This window comes from Aulonocara sp. 'chitande type north' Nkhata Bay, linkage group LG10, assembly GCF_057382095.1.
Source record: "Aulonocara sp. 'chitande type north' Nkhata Bay isolate Kocher_YH1m ecotype deep benthic linkage group LG10, A_spYH_male_GT1.1, whole genome shotgun sequence".
Classification (NCBI taxonomy): Eukaryota; Metazoa; Chordata; class Actinopteri; order Cichliformes; family Cichlidae; genus Aulonocara; species Aulonocara sp. 'chitande type north' Nkhata Bay.
In genome coordinates this window covers 1330375-1351455 of record NC_141353.1, presented here as the reverse complement: position 1 = coordinate 1351455, position 21081 = coordinate 1330375, and the positions used below count along the sequence as shown (strand labels likewise).

The window sequence follows — 21081 nt, the reverse complement described above, 5'->3', positions numbered from 1 at the left end:
CGTTTATTTATATCGGGAGCGAGAAGGCAAGAAATGCTCACAAGTGGAAGCAACATTTTTCAAAGCCTCACAGTTTCATGAGGCCATTTGGACTTCCCTTTGTGAAGATTAGAAAATGCAAAGCAGCCGTCGGCATGAGAATGGAGAGAAGGGGCCTGAATTATTGAGCTGGATGAGAAAATCAAAGTGTTTGGCGGCGTGCGCCCACACATGGTGTTGATAAAAGTTAAGAAGGCTTACTGCCTGACAAACGGTGAGACGAGAGTGGGCAAACATGCAGAACTGTGGAAGATGCACCGTGTTTATGCTTAGCTTCTGTGGCTTCTATCTCTGTGTAGCACGCAGGAAGAGAGTGTCAGCGTGGCTGATAAGGTTTGATTGCTCAAAGAGAGGAGGGCATCCGGTGCTTGTGTGTGGCAACTGTTAAGTTATTGAAACTTGCAGACCAAGTTAACAGTAAATTTCGACAGATGTCTCTGTGCTTATTATGTCTCCTGAGAAAAGCCAGGAGATGCATGGAAACGGTCAAGTTACGCAAAAAGGCAACAGGCTGATAACAGAGCGACCGAGTGCAGAGAGAGAGAGAGGAGGAGGAGGAGAGACGGAGAGCAAGAGAGAGAGAGGAGGAGGAAGGGAGGAGGAAGTCTTTAGACTTTAGGACTTCACATGAAGAGTATAAGAGATTATTCATGAGAGGAGGCAGAGGACACAAGTGAAGAACAAAGGAAAAAAGAATTTCTTGGGAGTTTTTATATGCAAGTGAGGAGAAACAGAGACCCTCTTCCCTGCGGGTCAGCCGTGAGAGAAGATGAAGAACCAAATCACCAGCGCCCTCTCCGACTTCTTCTTTGAGTATGAGACTCCCCGCCAGGTGCTGGTGAGGAACAGGAGGGTGGGAGTGGTGTGCCGGCTCATCCAGCTGGGGGTTCTGGTTTACATCATCGGGTAAGACCTGCACACCTTTTTCTCTTTTTGTTTTTAGCTGTAAGGAAATGGTGAGAAAGGGTTTGCATCACTTTGTGTAGTTCATCTTGTCTGGAACTTCCCTCCCGAGTGACCCAGAGTTCACTTTGTGTGGATAGAGTGGGGGGAAAGTGAAAGGAAGATGTTGGGCTTGTGCAGGGACACATACCGTCACTGCAGTTATTGTTGACACAGCAAACAGGCACAAATGACAGTTGTAAGAATCACTATGATTGACTGTGAAAAGAAGGTGTGAACATGGCACAACAGAGCCGAGCTCCTGCTCATTTCATGTTTGGACAAAACCCCTGCAGCATACTTGTTTGTCTACTCAGCCTCTCACCACCCACCCACCCACCCTAACCTGATTAGACATGCCGGAGCTATTCGCTGGAAATTCATCCTGAAAAAGGGAGAACCTGTTTCCTTTACTTATCTCACTTCATCTCACGGTTACTTGCTTATGCAGCTGTGTGACTCTAACGTTTCCCTTCATGCACCTCCAAACAGCAGAACCTGAGGAGCTGCGTGTGATAAATATGCTCAAACAGATAACAATCAACTGCTGCCCAGTTTACTGCCAAACAGAGCACAGACGCATTATCATCTGCTGCTGCTGGTGACCAAAAATGGAAAAGCAGTAGACAAGTTTAACATCGTGTCTTGTTTAAAGTCGGGTTTTTATAAGTGAGGGATGTGATTTTAAACGGCTGATTCAGATCTGAATCATCAAGATCAGAAAAAGTTGATGGCACACACACACACACACACACACACACACACACACACACACACACACACACACACACACACACACACACCTGCCTCCTGCAGCCACATTAAAGCGGCGTGGTGATGTGCATGAGGGAGATGCAATTATAAAGCCGTCTCCTCTCTTCAGACTTGAAGCGGACGGGTCAGGGCAGAAGTCCGCCCGTCTCTCTCTCGGATGCTGAAGCAGGGATTCAGTGAATCGAGACTCACAGCAGAGGCAGCCTGAGCAAACAGCCTTCAACAGCTCAGGGGACAAACAGAATCGAAGGCAGGCAACAGACTACAGACATGGATGCTGAGACAGAGGCGCTCCCATAGAGGACATTCTGCTGGGTAATTAACTGGGAAGCATCTATCAAATGAAACAGGAAAAAACAGACGAACATACTCAAACTTCACATGTAATAAACACTTGAGTGGCCTTCATAAATCCCTCACAGTTCAGGTTGTTTGAGAGGCCCCTGGGGTAGACCCAGGACATGCTGGAGAGATTACATCTCTGGTGTGTTGGGAATGCTTTGGTGTCCTCCTGGATGAGTTGGAGGAGGAGGTGGGAGAGGGGTGTTTGGGCTGGTGCCCTGCGACCTGGACTCAAATAAGCAGTAGAAGGGGATAAAGAACAGCCCCAGAAAACCACACTCTCTTTTTGTAACTTTTATGCTAAAAAAAAATCCCAATCCTCTGTTTATGTTTTTGGCTTTAACTTGAAGGTTGATTTATTTTTCTTTTCATTCTGTCTTTAAATAAAAACTAATCTCAGCAGCACAGTATGGTGGGAAACTCTCCCCAACATCAAAGAGCCTCCTCCCAGCCGCTCGCAGATACGCATCTCTCTTACGCTGCTATTTTGGAAGATGCTTCCATTATTTCCACGCTCATCGCTTTCTTTATTCCTTTAATTTGCCCTGTTTTTTCTCCCGTTTCTCCGCATTTTTTCACCAGCTCCCTCCAACCTATATAATTCGATTTGCCATGCTGATAGACGTTGCTGCTTTTGTGCTTACGACTTCACTCTGCAGTTTGAAAGATGCTTCTTCTCGTTCGCCGCTCTGAGGAGCTTTCATTGCAGACGAATGAAGATATGCTGCACCACACGCTGTCCTGTGGGCTTCCTGCCAGGGGCTAATTGCTTTTTCACAGCCTGTATGAAATAGCTCTACACATGCGTCACAGTGTGTGTGTACACACTGTATCAGCTCAGTGCACACCAGCTGTTGCCTTTACCTCGTGGCTACAAACGCACACACAGACACGCAAGCAGAGGAAGTAAATGAGTTTAAGGTGATGCACCCCAAGTGTAAAGCTGCTTTTTGCTGAACTGGAATCCTTTCATGTGAGCAAAGTTTCAGCTTCACCGTGACAAACCCAGCACTCAGTTTCTGTGAGGACTCAATGTTTTTAACAATGACTTTACAAAGTGCCTGCAGCGAGATGTGGGCCGTGGATCTTGCAGCTTTTTTGTATTGTCGCAGCCAGTGGAAAGACCGGACCATCATTCACAAACTTAGAGCTAATACAACATCACAAAAATGTAACTACAGTGGGGCAAAAAAGTATTTAGTCAGCCACCGATTGTGCAAGTTCCCCCACTTAAAATGATGACAGAGGTCAGTAATTTGCACCAGAGGTACACTTCAACTGTGAGAGACAGAATGTGAAAAAAAAATCCATGAATCCACATGGTAGGATTTGTAAAGAATTTATTCGTAAATCAGGGTGGAAAATAAGTATTTGGTCAATAACAAAAATACAACTCAATACTTTGTAACATAACCTTTGTTGGCAATAACAGAGGTCAAACGTTTACTATAGGTCTTTACCAGGTTTGCACACACAGTAGCTGGTATTTTGGCCCATTCCTCCATGCAGATCTTCTCGAGAGCAGTGATGTTTTGGGGCTGTCGCCGAGCAACACGGACTTTCAACTCCCGCCACAGATTTTCTATGGGGTTGAGGTCTGGAGACTGGCTAGGCCACTCCAGGACTTTCAAATGCTTCTTACGGAGCCACTCCTTTGTTGCCCGGGCGGTGTGTTTTGGATCATTGTCATGTTGGAAGACCCAGCCTCGTTTCATCTTCAAAGTTCTCACTGATGGAAGGAGGTTTTGGCTCAAAATCTCACGATACATGGCCCCATTCATTCTGTCCTTAACACGGCTCAGTCGTCCTGTCCCCTTGGCAGAAAAACAGCCCCATAGCATGATGTTCCCACCCCCATGCTTCACAGTAGGTATGGTGTTCTTGGGATGCAACTCAGTATTCTTCTTCCTCCAAACACGACGAGTTGAGTTTATACCAAAAAGTTCTACTTTGGTTTCATCTGACCACATGACATTCTCCCAATCCTCTGCTGTATCATCCATGTGCTCTCTGGCAAACTTCAGACGGGCCTGGACATGCACTGGCTTCAGCAGCGGAACACGTCTGGCACTGCGGGATTTGATTCCCTGCCGTTGTAGTGTGTTACTGATGGTGACCTTTGTTACTTTGGTCCCAGCTCTCTGCAGGTCATTCACCAGGTCCCCCCGTGTGGTTCTGGGATCTTTGCTCACCGTTCTCATGATCATTTTGACCCCACGGGATGAGATCTTGCGTGGAGCCCCAGATGGAGGGAGATTATCAGTGGTCTTGTATGTCTTCCATTTTCTGATGATTGCTCCCACAGTTGATTTTTTCACACCAAGCTGCTTGCCTATTGTAGATTCACTCTTCCCAGTCTGGTGCAGGTCTACAATACTTTTCCTGGTGTCCTTCGAAAGCTCTTTGGTCTTGGCCATGGCGGAGTTTGGAGTCTGACTGTTTGAGGCTGTGGACAGGTGTCTTTTATACAGATGATGAGTTCAAACAGGTGCCATTCATACAGGTAACGAGTGGGGGACAGAAAAGCTTCTTACAGAAGACGTTACAGGTCTGTGAGAGCCAGAGATTTTCCTTGTTTGAGGTGACCAAATACTTATTTTCCACCCTGATTTACCAATAAATTCTTTACAAATCCTACCATGTGGATTCATGGATTTTTTTTTCACATTCTGTCTCTCACAGTTGAAGTGTACCTCTGGTGCAAATTACTGACCTCTGTCATCATTTTAAGTGGGGGAACTTGCACAATCGGTGGCTGACTAAATACTTTTTTGCCCCACTGTATGTGTTAATGTGCTGATGCTGTGAAAGACGTTTTTAACCCCGTCGAGCACGAACCATGAAAAATTCTAACTTTTTAAAAACTGTAGTGTTTTTCAAACCTTCTGACAAATTTAAAACAAAAGAAATAAAATAGCAGTTTGCATATACGGCAGCCATACGGGTACCGAAGGGGAAATGTGTCTTTGGTGGGAAGACTCGGAGATCTTAAAGGAGTCCCTGCTGACAACAGGTCTGGGGACCGGACTCATCTATAGTACTATACAGCTGGGATGCAGTCCATCTCACTCCAGCTGTGAAGGACATGATAATGTCATATTCCCTATTTGAGAGTCTGGTTTAACAAACAGATGAAATAACTTTTAACTAGTTGTTACTGACGTGTTTGCAGATCCACACAAAAGCTGACCTTTGAATGTGACACAGACTCTGGAGAAATCCTGTCAACACTGATCAGGACCCTGATAATGGTAAATGGTCTGTATTTGTAAAGCGCTTTACTGGTCCCTGAGGACCCCAAAGCGCTTTACACACCCAGTCATCCACACATTCACACACTGGTGATGGCAGCTACATTGTAGCCACAGCCACCCTGGGGCGCACTGACAGAGGCGAGGCTGCTGGACACTGGCAACGGTGTCTTGCCCAAGGACACAACGACCGAGACTGTCCGAGCCGGGGCTCGAACCGGCAACCTTCCGATTACAAGGCGAACTCCCAACTCTTGAGCCCCGATCGCCCCTATTAATGCTCAGCACGAACACTTTTACCTTTGCTTTCTTTCAGCAGCTGCTGTGATAGTTTGGAGCTGAGATGCAGTACGTCTGCTGTGTCTTTGCGGTGCTGAATGGACAAGAACACGAGCCAGTGCGTTGCATGACTACAGGCACGTTTGTCCTGGTAGTTGTGCTGATGGCTGTGTGCAGTGCCGGTGTCGTCCTTGTGCAAGCCCTTGCTTTGGGGTGAAGTGGGATTTTGAACAGAATGCTCTCTGTTTCGTGCACAGGTGGGTTTTCATCTATGAGAAAGGTTACCAGTCCACAGACACGGCCGTCAGCTCCGTCTTCACCAAAATGAAAGGAGTGGGCTACACCAACAACAGCGGGGGAGAGAGGGTCTGGGACGTGGCTGATTATGTCTTCCCTTCACAGGTCAGTGACCTTTCGTGCCCCCAGTAACATTTGATATGTCGTCGTCTCGTGACTCCTAAGTGGTCGGTAATTTGTTTGGCACCTGATGTAAGTCGGTCACCAGAGGCAGATTTGATGAAATCAACTGTCAGAGTGAGGAAACATCAGCTGAGCAGGACAACGTGTCACTGCTGTTTGCTAGAAAACTCAAGGCTGACAAAGAAGCAGAGGTTTGTAACGTTCACCTCTGTCGACGCGACTCTGCAGCTTTATTGCATGTGAGAGCAAAGCAGGGACACTGATCAAATAGATAACTTTGTTTGCCTCCAGTGTTGCTGTGTCCTGTTAACTGTGGGAAAGAAAAAAGAAGACACAATGTAGGCTGCCATGTTTGCTCTGAGGTGTGGGTGTGGGCTTTAATTCAGAGCAAGGCAAACAGGTGGTTTCAGTGTTACACAATGAAAAGATCACTTTTCTCCATCACGCACTTTGATCAAATGCACTTTATTGTCAGGTGGTCATTGTTTTAGTAATCGTCACGTGACCTCACTGTTATGTCGACGTTCGGTTCAAAGAGAGGCCTGAAAAAGGAAGAAAGAAAACATTGGCAGGAACAACATATGAATAAAACAATGCAATCGTTTAAGGCAAAGCACAAGAGGAAGGGTGTCGGCGATAACTGAAGCCCAGCATCAGGGCTGCACTAAAAACAGCTGATTGGATAACAAGATACAGGTGAAGCAAAAAGGACGGAGCCAGCAATCACGAAGGAGAAAAACCACACGAGCACACAAGACAAGTAGGTAACCTTGCAGGAAATACCAACAAGGAGTGACACTGAAAGGCTCCACAGACAAACCGAGAGACACAGGAAACACAGGAAGCCACCAGAGATGCAAAAGAGAAGAAAAACAACCTGGAATGTGTCAGTGTCACAATGAACTTATACAGAACATTTTAATTTAACTGTGATTTTGAGCAAAAGTAAAGAGAGTTTTACCCCCTCCTACTGCCTAATGATATGGCATTTGACCTGCCAAAAGTTCAACTTGCAGTATAATAAAGATGCTTACAGTTCTCTATTGGCTTAGATCACAAACTGGAAACACAGAGGAACCAGGACATTCGCTACACAACACACAAATTGCGTGACAGCTCTCACATACGTGTGTGCTCAGGGTGACTGCAGACGCTCGGGGGGTCGAACCTTTGCTGCTCGAGTCTGCGTGTCAAAGCATCCGTGGGTACGATGCTGAAACCCACGTCACCTCCAGGAGGGTCGGTGCTGGACCGAAGGTGAATGAGGCGCACTGTAAAAAGTGTTAGAGTAGAAAGGTGTTATATACGAACCGGTCCAATCATATCGTTTATCACTGTACTGTAAATATGATCACGGCCTTGTAAATAGTCTCACAGTTGAGATTGTGCAATGATCCTGACCGTCGAACGCCGTGTTGACCCATCCATCCACCCCAACCTTCTTCCTGTGAGGGGATTTCTGTTGCTCTGCAACTATTTCAGCTCTTCTGCTCCAGTTCCTGTGAAATACAACGAGCCATGGCTCGCAGAAGTTTGCTTTAAGGTCTGTGCTCACTGCTTTTAAACACATTGCTTCTTCTCTTTTAAAACTTCAGGGAGACTCATCATTTGTAGTGATGACAAACTATATCATGACTGAGGGTCAGTCAATGGGAACCTGTCCAGAGGTAGGTGAAAAAGCACTGGTTCTCTCTCTCATTCCTCCCTCTTCCTGCTTCCTTCCTTTCCTCCTGCGCTTCCATATTTAGTAAAACGAGCGGAAGTTGTATCTCATTCCAAGACTATTTCTGTAATTGGGTAATTGTCCGAAAGTTGTATAGCAGAAAAGGGCTCTTTTAAAGCCTAATGGCCCAAAGAGCAGTGTGTGTGGGATCCATACATGTAAGACTATAAAAACAAGACGTTTCTTTCACACTCCCAGGGTGTTTTCCTGTCTTCTTCTTCATGTCCTTCTTTTGTACTTGTGTACACAGACTGACCCCAGTGTCTTCTTTATAACAGCTCCCGGGCAAACACAACTGCAATACAGACGCCGACTGTGAAGGAGGGAGTTTCAAACGTACGGGAAACGGTAAATCCTGACAGGCTGAGAGTGTGACCTCAGCGGTCCTCACTGAGTCTGTTGCCAACTCACACCAGTCCAGATTTTGTGCTTCTTGTTATGTAATTTTGCTTCGCCGGAGCTGAGAAGCCTTCTGAAACTCACTGAAGCCATTTATTGAGCGAGGTCGGGGATGGTGTCAGGTGATGGAGCAGCAGTGTATTTGCAAAGTGGGCCGTAGCTGTGACAGGACAGGCTCACGCAACAGCATCTATATAAATACAGCAGATATGAGTCACGGCTGCTGAGGTAAACATTTACACAGAATTCATGAATTGCATTCGTCCGGCGCTGAGAAGAAGAAACAGATTCATCTCAACAAACCAGGCCTTAGCAACCAAACATTTGGTGTGTGTTTGTAGTACGGCTTGTTGTCCGCTAAAGTAAGCAGCTGAAACTCTGCCTTAAGCAAACAGACATACATGCATGTATATATAAGCACGCTCAACTGCATGCATGCCAGCTAATATAAACTGCAAGCACACAAAGACACAGCCACATGAGCTCTAATGTGTCCAAATGTGTGGCTGGTTCTAAGAACAGTTATATAAACTTATTGTCCTTCATCCGTCCCAGAGTTCAGTTCAGAGCCTTTCCACGTCGCCCTCAATCAGACCGAAGCTTTAGATCTGTCTGGCTCACACCAGTCACATGCAGGCGCTCAGCCTCCACGCTTAAAAACAAGTAAACGCGGGACTGTCCTGCAGCCAAACACAAAGGTCAGAGGGCCGAAGCCGAGTGGGCGCCTGCTGGAGACTGTCTGCAAGCTCATCACACGCACGATGAGAGACCGATAGCAGCGAAGCTGTACGCGCACAGGGAGGCGATAACATTGGGATTAAGGCTAAAAGAAAGAGCTGGTTCAGCGTTTGCTTTGCTTTTATACGCTGCTGTTGATGCTAATTCAAGATAAAAGTGGAGGCAAGAAAGTGTTTGAAACTGCTGCCAACGCCCACGCTGCTGCCTGTTTCACTGTTGAGTAATCGACTCTAACTCTTTGTTTCTGTATCAAGGAGAAATGACCGGAGTCTGCGTGAACAGGACTAAGACCTGTGAAGTGCTGGCCTGGTGTCCAGTGGAGGACGACCGCGACGTACCAGAGTACGCAGACAAACTGAATTATTCACGATTGTGCGATTACACAATCATCTGTGGAAGCAAACATGCTCATTTGAAATCTGATCTTGTTTCCGTTTCAGTCCTCCGCTGTTGTTGTCTGCAGAGAACTACACTCTGTTCATCAAAAACTCCGTCACGTTCCCCGCATTCGGCGTCTCGAGGTGACGGAGACACATTTACCTCAGAAGATGTGATGAGTGTGATGAGTGTGTCCTGCTCTGGCATGACTATTGTAACTTTATAAAACAGTTGTGGCCAGAAATCTTCAGTCAGTGGCACAAATTTGTTTTTTATACTCTTCAGTTTTTACTGAGATATTTGTTCACGTTTCTATGATGTCATAAAAACAATCACAATGATTTTATACATTTCAGTTTCTTCTGTAACCTTTGGCCAAATGAAACACAGCTTTGAAGCAAACAGAGCTACACAGTAAACTCTGTTCTTCTTTTAACTCTTATATCTTCAGCTTCTAAATCAAACCACAAGTCTAATCACTCATTTTGGTAAAAGTACAGAAAGTGTCAAATATTTCACTGTTTTTTCGTTTTCAGGAGCAACCTAGTGGAGGACGTCGACTCCAACTACATCAGCAGTTGCCTGTATCATCCACTCAGCGCTCCCCTGTGCCCTATATTCAAACTGGGAGACATTATTAAACTTTCTGGCTTAAACTTTCAAACAGTAGCTAAAGTGGTGAGTTTGAATTTCTGCTTCTTTCTGAAATTCCTGTCATGTTTCCGTGTTTTGCTTCTCTTCTTCTCCTGCTGTGATGAAGACGGCGTTTGTGTCCTGACAGGGAGGAGCCATCGGGATCGTGGTCGACTGGACGTGTAACTTTGACGTGCATGTAAAACACTGTAAACCAGAGTACACCTTTCATGGACTCTATGGAAGCAAAGAAGGCTCTTCAGTGGGCTACAATTTCAGGTGTGTGAAAAACACAGCTCAGCGAGAGATTTGTTCCTTTTTCTGTTAGTTTGTGTCCAGAAAACCTCTGAAGCGCATATATTATAATTTTAGCTTGCAGCACTTTTAAGGTCTCATGTTAATAATATTATTAATATTATATATTAATTAATAAGCTTTACACTTCCATTTGCTGAGCTCTCGCTAACTTCATGATAACGTGGACTCGCTCTTCTCATCTAACCTTTGAAACTGTTGACAACATCGCACATATTGGCTCAGTGTTTGAAACTACTGCAGTTCATTTCTGCTTCCTCGCGCACCACAGACACATGCATGCTCCTGCTCTGTTATTCATTGTTCACCTGCTGGCTGATGGAGAAATGTTGTTCTGTCACTGTTATTGTTCATTTTCCATGGAATCGGCTTCACTCGCTATTTGCTCCTAATGCTGCTTCAGCTCCGCTGAATCTGCCAAGTCGACTGGCTGAAGTTTCTGATGTTTGCTCAGTGAAACAGTGTTGACTTGTCTCAACTGCCTTTTCTTGTTGTTTCTTCACAGCTCGCTCAGTAAATACACGGATGATGACGTGTTTGTCAAATGCTTTTGAAACGTATTTCATATGCCTGCTAACATATTGTGGTTGTGTCTGTCTGCAGGTTTGCGAGGCATTATATGGAGGACAAAATTCAGAAAAGAACACTTCTGAAAGTGTTTGGCATCAGGTTTGACATCATCGTCCAGTCACTTGTGAGTAACACGTTTATCTTAAGTATGCTTTTGTCACTGGAAGAATAAACCAAAGGAGTTGATATGACTCTGCTCTTCACAGGCGCGGAAATTTGATATCATCCCTACCCTCACAGCCATCGGCTCTGGAGTGGGAATTTTTGGAGTGGTATGTTGAAAGCTGAAATATTTACTTACATATTCCACACGTCTGTGCAAAAGTCGGCCCTCGTGTTTGATACTCTTAGGAACCAGGCTCCGTTCTAAGTTTTAAAGTGGTTCTCCAGGTTTTCTGAAGGCCTCTTTGGACACTGACATATGAATGACTGAGGCACCTAACTCCAGGGACTGTGTCCAAACATACCGCGGTTAAATGTGGTGCAGGTTATGTCGTGGTGTTGGAGGTCGTGTCAAAACTGATGGAAAAAAACAAAAATCTGATTTTGATCCGCGGTGCAGCAAGAGTGGAAAGCTTCTGATTGGTGACAGCTTCAGCGTGACAATGATCCCATGATCCCAAACACAATGCAGCAAAGGCATACCTGGATACACAAACACACAATCAGTCAGATCTCAACATTACTGAAGCAGTGAACAGGACAAATAACAGCCAACATCCAAAGAAGAGCTTTGAACGTCCTTCAAAAAGTCTGGAGAACTGTTCCTGAAGAGAAATGACAACAAACGAGTTCAGGCTGTGTTGAAGAATAAAGACTTGTTTCAGTTAAACAAACTGTACGTTCGACCACATGTCCAATGTTCCTGGTGTTGCAGACAAAGCAGGCCTTTATATCTGCGTACTATTTTGTCTTCCTTGAACTCAGCTGCCACCAGTTTTCCCCTCAGGTGCCAGTGCACACCTGGTTCAGCAATCGGCCACCCAACACTGTAAAAGCCTAACAGTGGCTCCGTTAGTTTGGCTTGGCTGAGATCAGAGGTCGTTTGCACCTACTAGTGAGTAGCTAGTGTGTGAGGCTCCATAATGTGGTAGTTTACACATTTGTGTGGCAGGTGAGAGGTTGCTGGTTTCATTCTAGCCAGCGACACACAAACACGCAGCGCTACCTGCTGTGCTGATGAGGAGCTAAAAGTAGCTCCAGTGAGTGTCCAGAGTCTGCAGAGGTGTTCTCTTTGTAGGTAATGACAAAGATTTAAAATATTCGGTGGTTCGAGACTTTTGCACAGTGTTGTAATCCAACAGGAGATAACGCAGTTGTTTCTTTCTCCTCTTTTTAGGCGACTGTAGTGTGTGACTTGGTGCTGCTCTATTTGCTACCGAAAAGAGAATTTTACAAGAACATGAAATTCAAATACACGGACACACAAGTACAGGTAAGACCTTCAAAAATGAGTCTGTGCTCTCTTTGAACAGCAGAGGGCAGCAGAGAGGTGTTCAACCAATCAGAGAAAGTCATTGGAGTTTATTTTCCTTCACCACGTCCAGCCATACATTTCACACGGAAGCCGTAACCTTCACTTACCATCAGATTATTGCTGTGTTCATTCCCATAACGTGTGAGAGAGTCTGTGATTAGTACAGAGCAGCCAGTTTATCTGATGGAAGATGAAATCTGTGTCCGTCCCACCCAGACTGCTTTCCTCTTTCACTTCTGTTTTACAGCAGGACAGCGAGTCGGTTGGTGTAGACACGAACGTCTATTACACCCTCGAAGCAAATGCAAATCAGGCTCAAGGCAAAGACCGGTCCAAAGTGAGTAGGAGGCAGTCTGTGCAGTAGAGCAGGTTCTTTTATTTTAAGCCTAATCGCGCGGCAGATTTAAGACAGCTAAAAGCATCTACTCCCAGAAGCTGGAAGAACGGCTCCCAGCCAACGACCCTGCGTCAGTGTGGGGGGGCCTGCAGGAAATCACCAGCTACAGACGCCCCCACCCACTATTGAAGCACACAAAGACCTGGCCAACGAGTTAAACACTTTCTACTGCAGGTTTGAGACAGACAGACTCCCACGCCTCACCCTCCCCTCCCCAGGGACATTGCTTCAGACATTGACCCCCAACACACCTTCCACCTCTCCCTCCTTTACCCTCCCCCTCCCCAATCCAGACTCAACGACCACCCCCACCCTCCCCAATCCAGACTCAACGACCACCACCACACCTCTCACCCCCCTTTCCTCCTCACTGAAACTCAGAATACACACTGAGGATGTGAGCCGACTATTCCAGAAACAGAAGCCCAGGAAAGCCCCCGGACCAGACGGCGTCTCACCCTCCTGCCTCAAAACCTGTGCTGAACAGCTGGCTCCCATCTTTACTCGCATCTTCAACAGATCCCTGGAGCTGTGTGAAGTTCCCTCCTGCTTCAAACGCTCCACCATCATCCCTGTTCCCAAGAAACCCACCATCACAGGACTGAATGACTACAGACCTGTCGCCTTGACGTCTGTGGTCATGAAATCCTTCGAACGACTGGTGTTAGCCCATCTGAAAGACATTACAGGCCACCAGCTGGACCCTCAACCGCCCGGGAACTTATGCCAGGGTCCCGTTTGTGGACTTTAGTTCGGCTTTTAACACCATTGTGCCTGAACTTCTCTCCTCCAAACTCTCCCAGCTCAGCGTGTCACCAGCTACCTGTCAGTGGATCACCAGCTTCCTGACAGACAGAAAGCAACAAGTGAGGCTGGGGGAGATCACCTCTGAAACCCGGTCCCTCAAGGATGTGTCCTCTCACCCCTACTGTTCTCCCTCTACACTAACGACTGCACCTCCAAGAACTCAGCTGTCAAACTCCTAAAGTTTGCAGATGACACCACCGTCATCGGCCTCATTCAAGATGGTGATGAGTCTGCATACCGGCAGGAAGTTGAGCGGCTGGTACTCTGGTGCAGTCAGCACAATCTGGAGCTGAACACATTTAAGACTGTAGAGATGACAGTGGACTTCAGGAGACATCCCTCAACTCTGCTCCCCCTCACCATATCAGACAGCCCTGTGTCGACTGTGAAGATCTTCAAGTTCCTGGGTACCACCATCTCCCAGGACCTGAAGTGGGAGACCAACATCAACTCCATCCTCAAAAAGACCCAGCAGAGGATGTACTTCCTGAGACAACTGTGGAAGTACAGTCTCCCACAGGAGCTGCTGATCCAGTTCTACACTGGTCATTGAGTCTGTCCTGTGCTCCTCCATCACAGTCTGGTATGGAGCAGCCACTAAACAGGACAGGAGCAGACTGCAGCGGACTGTACGGGCAGCAGAAAGGATCATCGGCGCCCCCCTGCCCTCCATCCAGGATCTGTACCTCTCAAGAACCAGGAAACGGGCAGGGAACATCATCGCAGACCCCTCACACCCTGCACACAGACTTTTTGATCTGCTGCCCTCTGGCAGACGGTACAGAAGCCTGCAGACCAGGACCACCCGACACAGGAACAGTTTCTTTCCCCTCGCCATCTCCCTCCTAAACAGTTGACCTGTCACACTGCTCCCACTGCCAGACTGCAGCTGCACCTTATGTACATTGTGTAGTATTCATTCCACCTCATTGATTTCTGTATTTCATGTATACAAGTTTAGATTCATTATTTATAGTTGGTTTACACAGCTTGTGTATGTATGTGTATGCATGTGTAATGTATATATAGACACGTGTGTGTGTGTGTGTGTGTGTGTGTGTGTGTGTGTGTGTGTGTGTGTGTGTGTGTGTGTGTGTGTGTGTGTGTGTGTGTGTTTTTTACATTACTGTGCTTGAGAGCCGCCATCTACCGGAACCAAATTCCCTGTATGTGTCTGCACATATACTTGGCCAATAAACACGATTCTGATTCTGATGAGCAGCAGCATGGTTTGCACATGATCTGAATGTCTCCTGTCCCACAGGATCCTGATTCAGAGGCAGGCAGCACAGAGACTGATGTGTCTAAAGTAAGGCGTCGTCGTATCCTTCCAAAACAATCACTCCCACGAGTCTCACTTGTTTTAATGACTGATGTTTTATTCATTTGCTGTTTCTCGTGCAGAAGTGACCCGGGAGCAAACGAGCCAAAAGGCCACGCCTCTTTTGGAGGTGTGACGCACTGGAAGCCTGGATCCTTCAGACACTACCTGGACTAACAGAAAGGAGCACAGCGAGATGGAGTCACGTTATTCCCATCAGCAGCTTAGTCATCCTGAGGATCTGTGACGCTTGTATGTGGAGTCAGAGGCAGCCAAGCTCGGCGGTGTGTGTACTTTCTTGGGTGTTACTGTTTGCTTGTCTTCATGCTTTGGGTGTTGCCTCTGTCTGTAATTCTGTTACCTCAGTCGCCGTCGTTGTAAAAGAAACATGTAGGTGCGCTGCTGTCAGTGATCGTCCCTCGTGTGCACCTTGTGATCGGCTGTTGACTTAATAAAAACATGTACAGTAACATCAGCGCAGTTTCTTTTTGCTTTGGTCGAACAGAACCTGAGAAAAATGTTGAAATGATTCAGATTTCTTTATTTCTTCGAGTATGTGTACAAAAAGCATGCAAAAAATAGCGCATTTATATATATCGGTACATATTTACATTGTAACTACGTTCCATATGGATGTGCCATGCTTCCGTTTTAGTGGGTACAGTCAGAGAAAAGCACGAGACGACACGAGACGGCGGATGCCTTTGAGACAGGCACACGCGCATGCGCACAGACCAGGAGAGTCACATAGTCCCGGATTTCATATTATGTACAGACTCCACCATAGTCTCCGTCCTTTGGATCTAAATATGACCTGAAATCACAATAAAACGAGTCATGCCACTCACTTCCTGTGCTGCCACACCCACTGACTTTTCTTCTGTGTCACTGCAGCAACAGCAGCAGGTCTGATCAATCCACGGGAGGGTCGCCTGGTTTAAACCGATATACTCTAATTATACTTGTGTCAAGCCAGCCTCCAATTCGAGACTTGCAGTCAAGCCAGCCTCCAGTTGATTTTACGTTCCCTGTGTATTCAAAGTATTACGGGAATGGATGTGGAAACCGGATTTCAAAATAAAAGCCAACTTCGAGTGAATTAACAGATATGTTAAGAACATAATAACATATAATTTAGGCTTTTTTTTTTTTTTTTTTTAGAAACTCTAATGTTACATCTACATGACACAGCCTTGTACCCTAATTGTGCCCTGTCACTATCAAGGCCATCTTATTTTGGATTTCAAAGTAAAAGCCCTGTGAATCTTCATTTTTGAACTACTCTTTCAATGAATTCATAATGCTCTTAAAAGCAAAAGTCGTATTTCCAAATACTATTTGAACTTTGTATCAACACTTTCCAACCGCAGTCTTTTTCACAGTAATACCATATCAAATAAATTCTTTCTGATTTTGCTTTTCATAGTAATGGCCCTTTGAAATTGCCGATATTTGACTTAATCTCCTAACGATTCAAAATGCTCTAAAATGAAAAATTCTTGTTTCCACAGGGTAATTCCACCTTAGATCAACAGTATACAACCCCACAGTGACACCATATCAATATCAAGTCATTCTGATTATGCCTTCCAAAATAAAAGACTTTTCAAATTGTCCATAATTGACCTAACTTTCAGTGATTTCAAAATGCTCTAAAATGAAAAATTCTTGTTTCCACAGGGTAATTCCACTTTAGATCAATAGTATACAACCTCACAGTGATACCATATCAATATCAAGTCATTCTGATTTTGCTTTCAAAAATAAAAGCCCTTTCAAATTGTCCACAATTGACCTAACTTTCAGTGATTTCAAAATGCTCTAAAATGGAAAATTCCTGTTTCCACAGGATAATTCCACTCTGTATTTACAGTATACAACCCCACAGTGATACCATATCAATATCAAGTCATTCTGATTTTGCTTTCAAAAATAAAAGCCTTTTCAAATTGTCCATAATTGACCTACCTTTCAGTGATTTCAAAATGCTCTAAAATGGAAAATTCCTGTTTCCACAGGGTAATTCCACTTTAGATCAACAGTATACAACCCCACAGTGACACCATATCAATATCAAGTCATTCTGATTATGCCTTCCAAAATAAATGCCCTTTCAAATTGAGCATATATACGACCTACTTTTTTAACGATTTCAAAATGTTCTTAAAAAGAATTTTGCTGTTTCCACAGGATAATTTCACTTTAGGTCAACAGTATACAACCTCACGATGTTACCATATCAATATCAAGTCATTCTGATTATGCCTTCCAAAATAAAAGACTTTTCAAATTGCCAAGATACGACCTACTCTTTTAAAGATTTCAAAATGCTCTAAAAGTGAAAATTGCTGTTTCCACAGGATAATTTCACTTTAGGTCAACAGTATACAACCTGACGATGTTACCACATCAATATCAAGTCATTCTGATTTTGCTTTCAAAAATAAAAGCATTTTCAAAATGCCCATATCTGACTTGATCCTGGAACAATTTCAAAATGCTCTAAAATGGAAAATTCCTGTTTCCACAGGGTAATTCCACCTTAGATCAACAGTATACAGCCCCACAGTGATACCATATCAATATCAAGTCATTCTGATTATGCCTTCCAAAATAAAAGACTTTTCAAATTGCCAAGATACGACCTACTCTTTTAAAGATTTCAAAATGCTCTAAAAGTGAAAATTGCTGTTTCCACAGGATAATTTCACTTTAGGTCAACAGTATACAACCTCACGATGTTACCATATCAATTTCAAGTAATTCTGATTATGCCTTCCAAAATAATGGCCTGTTGAAAATGCCCATAATTTACCTAACTTTCAGTGATTTCGGAATGCTCTAAAAAGGAAATTTTCTGTTTCCACAGAATAATTTCACTTTAAATCAACAGTATACAACCCCACAGAGATACGATGTTAAGATCAAGTCACTCTGATTTTGCCTTCCAAAATAAAAGTATTTTCAAATTGCCCTTAGACGACCTACTCGTTTAACGATTTCAAAATGCTCTTAAATTGAAAGATGCTGTTTCCACAGGATAATTCCACTTTAGATCAACAGTATCCAACCCGACAGTAAAACCATGTAAATTTTATGTTGGTCTGATTTCGCCTTTCAAATTAATGGCCCGTCGAATTTGTCCATATGTGATATACTCTTTCAATTATTTCAGAATGTTTTAAAAATGAAAATTGCTGTTTCAACACATATTGGGTTTTCATTTTGAAAAGCAAAATCAGACTCAATTGATTATGACAGAATTGAATCATAAAGATGATGTAAAAGGAAGCTGAAATTGCCACTAGGTTGTAATTGATAGTACGTTTATATTTTAAGTCTGTGGAAAGATGTCATGGTTGGTTTGCAAGCTGTTTTGTAATTTCTTTATTTAGAATGACATCTTTCCACAGACTTAAAATATAAATACTTTTATTTTGGAAGGCAAAATCAGAGTGACTTGATCTTAACATCGTATCTCTGTGGGGTTGTATACTGTTGATTTAAAGTGAAATTATTCTGTGGAAACAGAAAATTTCCTTTTTAGAGCATTCCGAAATCACTGAAAGTTAGGTAAATTATGGGCATTTTCAACAGGCCATTATTTTGGAAGGCATAATCAGAATTACTTGAAATTGATATGGTAACATCGTGAGGTTGTATACTGTTGACCTAAAGTGAAATTATCCTGTGGAAACAGCAATTTTCACTTTTAGAGCATTTTGAAATCTTTAAAAGAGTAGGTCGTATCTTGGCAATTTGAAAAGTCTTTTATTTTGGAAGGCATAATCAGAATGACTTGATATTGATATGGTAACATCGTGAGGTTGTATACTGTTGACCTAAAGTGAAATTATCCTGTGGAAACAGCAAAATTCTTTTTAAGAACATTTTGAAATCGTTAAAAAAGTAGGTCGTATATATGCTCAATTTGAAAGGGCATTTATTTTGGAAGGCATAATCAGAATGACTTGATATTGATATGGTATCACTGTGGGGCTGTATACTGTTGATCTAAGGTGGAATTACCCTGTGGAAACAGGAATTTTCCATTTTAGAGCATTTTGAAATTGTTCCAGGATCAAGTCAGATATGGGCAGTTTGAAAATGCTTTTATTTTTGAAAGCAAAATCAGAATGACTTGAAATTGATATGGTAACATCGTGAGGTTGTATACTGTTGAACTAAAGTGAAATTATCCTGTGGAAACAGCAAAATTCTGTTTAAGAACATTTTGAAATCGTCAAAAAAGTAGGCCGTATATGTTCAATTTGAAAGGGCTTTTATTTTGGAAGGCAAAATCAGAATGACTTGATATTGATATGGTATCACTGTGAGGTTGTATACTATTGATCTAAAGTGGAATTACCCTGTGGAAACAAGAATTTTTCATTTTAGAACATTTTGAAATCACAGAAAGTTAGGTCAATTGTGGACAATTTGAAAGGGCTTTTATTTTTGAAAGCAAAATCAGAATGACTTGATATTGATATGGTATCACTGTGAGGTTGTATACTGTTGATCTAAGGTGGAATTACCCTGTGGAAACAAGAATTTTTCATTTTAGAGCATTTTGAATCGTTAGAAGATTAAGTCAAATATCGGCAATTTCAAAGGGCCATTACTATGAAAAGCAAAATCAGAATGACTTGATATTGATATGGTATCACCGTGGGGTTGTATACTGTTGATCTAAAGTGGAATTACCCTGTGGAAACAGGAATTTTCCATTTTAGAGCATTTTGAAATCACTGAAAGGTAGGTCAACTATGGACAATTTGAAAAGTCTTTTATTTTGGAAGGCATAATCAGAATGACTTGATATTGATATGGTGTCACTGTGGGGTTGTATACTGTTGATCTAAGGTGGAATTACCCTGTGGAAACAAGAATTTTTCATTTTAGAGCATTTTGAAATCACTGAAAGTTAGGTCAATTATGGACAATTTGAAAGGGCTTTTATTTTTGAAAGCAAAATCAGAATGTCTTGATATTGATATGATAACATCGTGAGGTTGTATACTGTTGATCTAAAGTGGAATTATCCTGTGGAAACAGGAATTTTCCATTTTAGAGCATTTTGAAATCACTGAAAGGTAGGTCAATTGTGGACAATTTGAAAGGGCTTTTATTTTTGAAAACAAAATCAGAATGACTTGATATTGATATGGTGTCACTGTGAGGTTGTATACTGTTGATCTAAGGTGGAATTACCCTGTGGAAACAAGAATTTTTCATTTTAGAGCATTTTGAATCGTTAGAAGATTAAGTCAAATATCGGCAATTTCAAAGGGCCATTACTATGAAAAGCAAAATCAGAATGACTTGATATTGATATGGTATTACTGTGAGGTTGTATACTGTTGATCTAAAGTGGAATTACCCTGTGGAAACAGCAAAATTCTATTTAAGAGCATTTTGAAATCACTGAAAGTTAGGTCAATTATGGACAATTTGAAAAGTCTTTTATTTTGGAAGGCATAATCAGAATGACTTGATATTGATATGGTGTCACTGTGGGGTTGTATACTGTTGATCTAAGGTGGAATTATCCTGTGGAAACAGGAATTTTCCATTTTAGAGCATTTTGAAATCACTGAAAGTTAGGTCAATTGTGGACAATTTGAAAGGGCTTTTATTTTTGAAAGCAAAATCAGAATGACTTGATATTGATATGGTATCACCGTGGGGTTGTATACTGTTGATCTGGAGTGGAATTACCCTGTGGAAACAGGAATTTTCCATTTTACAGCATTTTGAAATCACTGAAAGTTAGGTCAATTATGGACAATTTGAAAAGGCTTTTATTTTGGAAGGCATAATCAGAATGACTTGATATTGATATGGTGTCACTGTGGGGTTGTATACTGTTGATCTAAGGTGGAATTACCCTGTGGAAACAAGAATTTTTCATTTTAGAGCATTTTGAAATCACTGAAAGTTAGGTCAATTATGGACAATTTGAAAAGGCTTTTATTTTTGAAAGCAAAATCAGAATGACTTGATATTGATATGGTATCACTGTGAGGTTGTATACTGTTGATCTAAAGTGGAATTACCCTGTGGAAACAGCAAAATTCTATTTAAGAGCATTTTGAAATCACTGAAAGTTAGGTCAATTATGGACAATTTGAAAAGGCTTTTATTTTTGAAAGCAAAATCAGAATGACTTGATATTGATATGGTATCACTGTGGGGTTGTATACTGTTGATCTAAGGTGGAATTACCCTGTGGAAACAGGAATTTTCCATTTTAGAGCATTTTGAATCGTTAGG

At 43.0% G+C, this 21081-nt stretch overlaps 1 protein-coding gene across 4 annotated transcripts; it reads left to right on the top strand.

Moving 5' to 3' along the window:
* Positions 1-642: 642 nt before the first annotated feature.
* p2rx1 (purinergic receptor P2X, ligand-gated ion channel, 1) lies at positions 643-15292 on the top strand. 4 transcript variants are annotated; one of them, XM_086307730.1, is made up of 14 exons: positions 643-945; positions 5885-6029; positions 7643-7714; positions 8049-8118; positions 9162-9249; positions 9348-9428; positions 9822-9963; positions 10067-10197; positions 10837-10927; positions 11010-11075; positions 12143-12238; positions 12531-12617; positions 14749-14793; positions 14889-15292. In XM_086307730.1, the coding sequence occupies exons 1-14, from the start codon at positions 809-811 to the stop codon at positions 14892-14894; spliced, it is 1257 nt and encodes a 418-aa protein (XP_086163856.1). In that variant the 5' UTR covers positions 643-808; the 3' UTR covers positions 14895-15292. The 4 variants fall into 4 exon arrangements, with proteins under 4 accessions (XP_086163856.1, XP_086163857.1, XP_086163855.1 ...); XM_086307731.1 differs by having other exon boundaries at positions 8049-8106; positions 12528-12617; positions 14889-15291; XM_086307729.1 differs by having other exon boundaries at positions 12528-12617; positions 14889-15291.
* The last annotated feature ends 5789 nt before the right edge of the window (positions 15293-21081 follow it).

Coding starts and splice junctions, on each gene's coding strand:
- p2rx1 (XM_086307729.1), top strand. CDS start 809: ATGAAGAACCAAATCACCAGCGCCCTCTCCGACTTCTTCTTTGAGTAT. Junction 10,198..10,836: donor TCAGTGGGCTACAATTTCAG/GTGTGTGAAAAA, acceptor GTCTGTCTGCAG/GTTTGCGAGGCATTATATGG. Junction 11,076..12,142: donor GAGTGGGAATTTTTGGAGTG/GTATGTTGAAAG, acceptor TCCTCTTTTTAG/GCGACTGTAGTGTGTGACTT.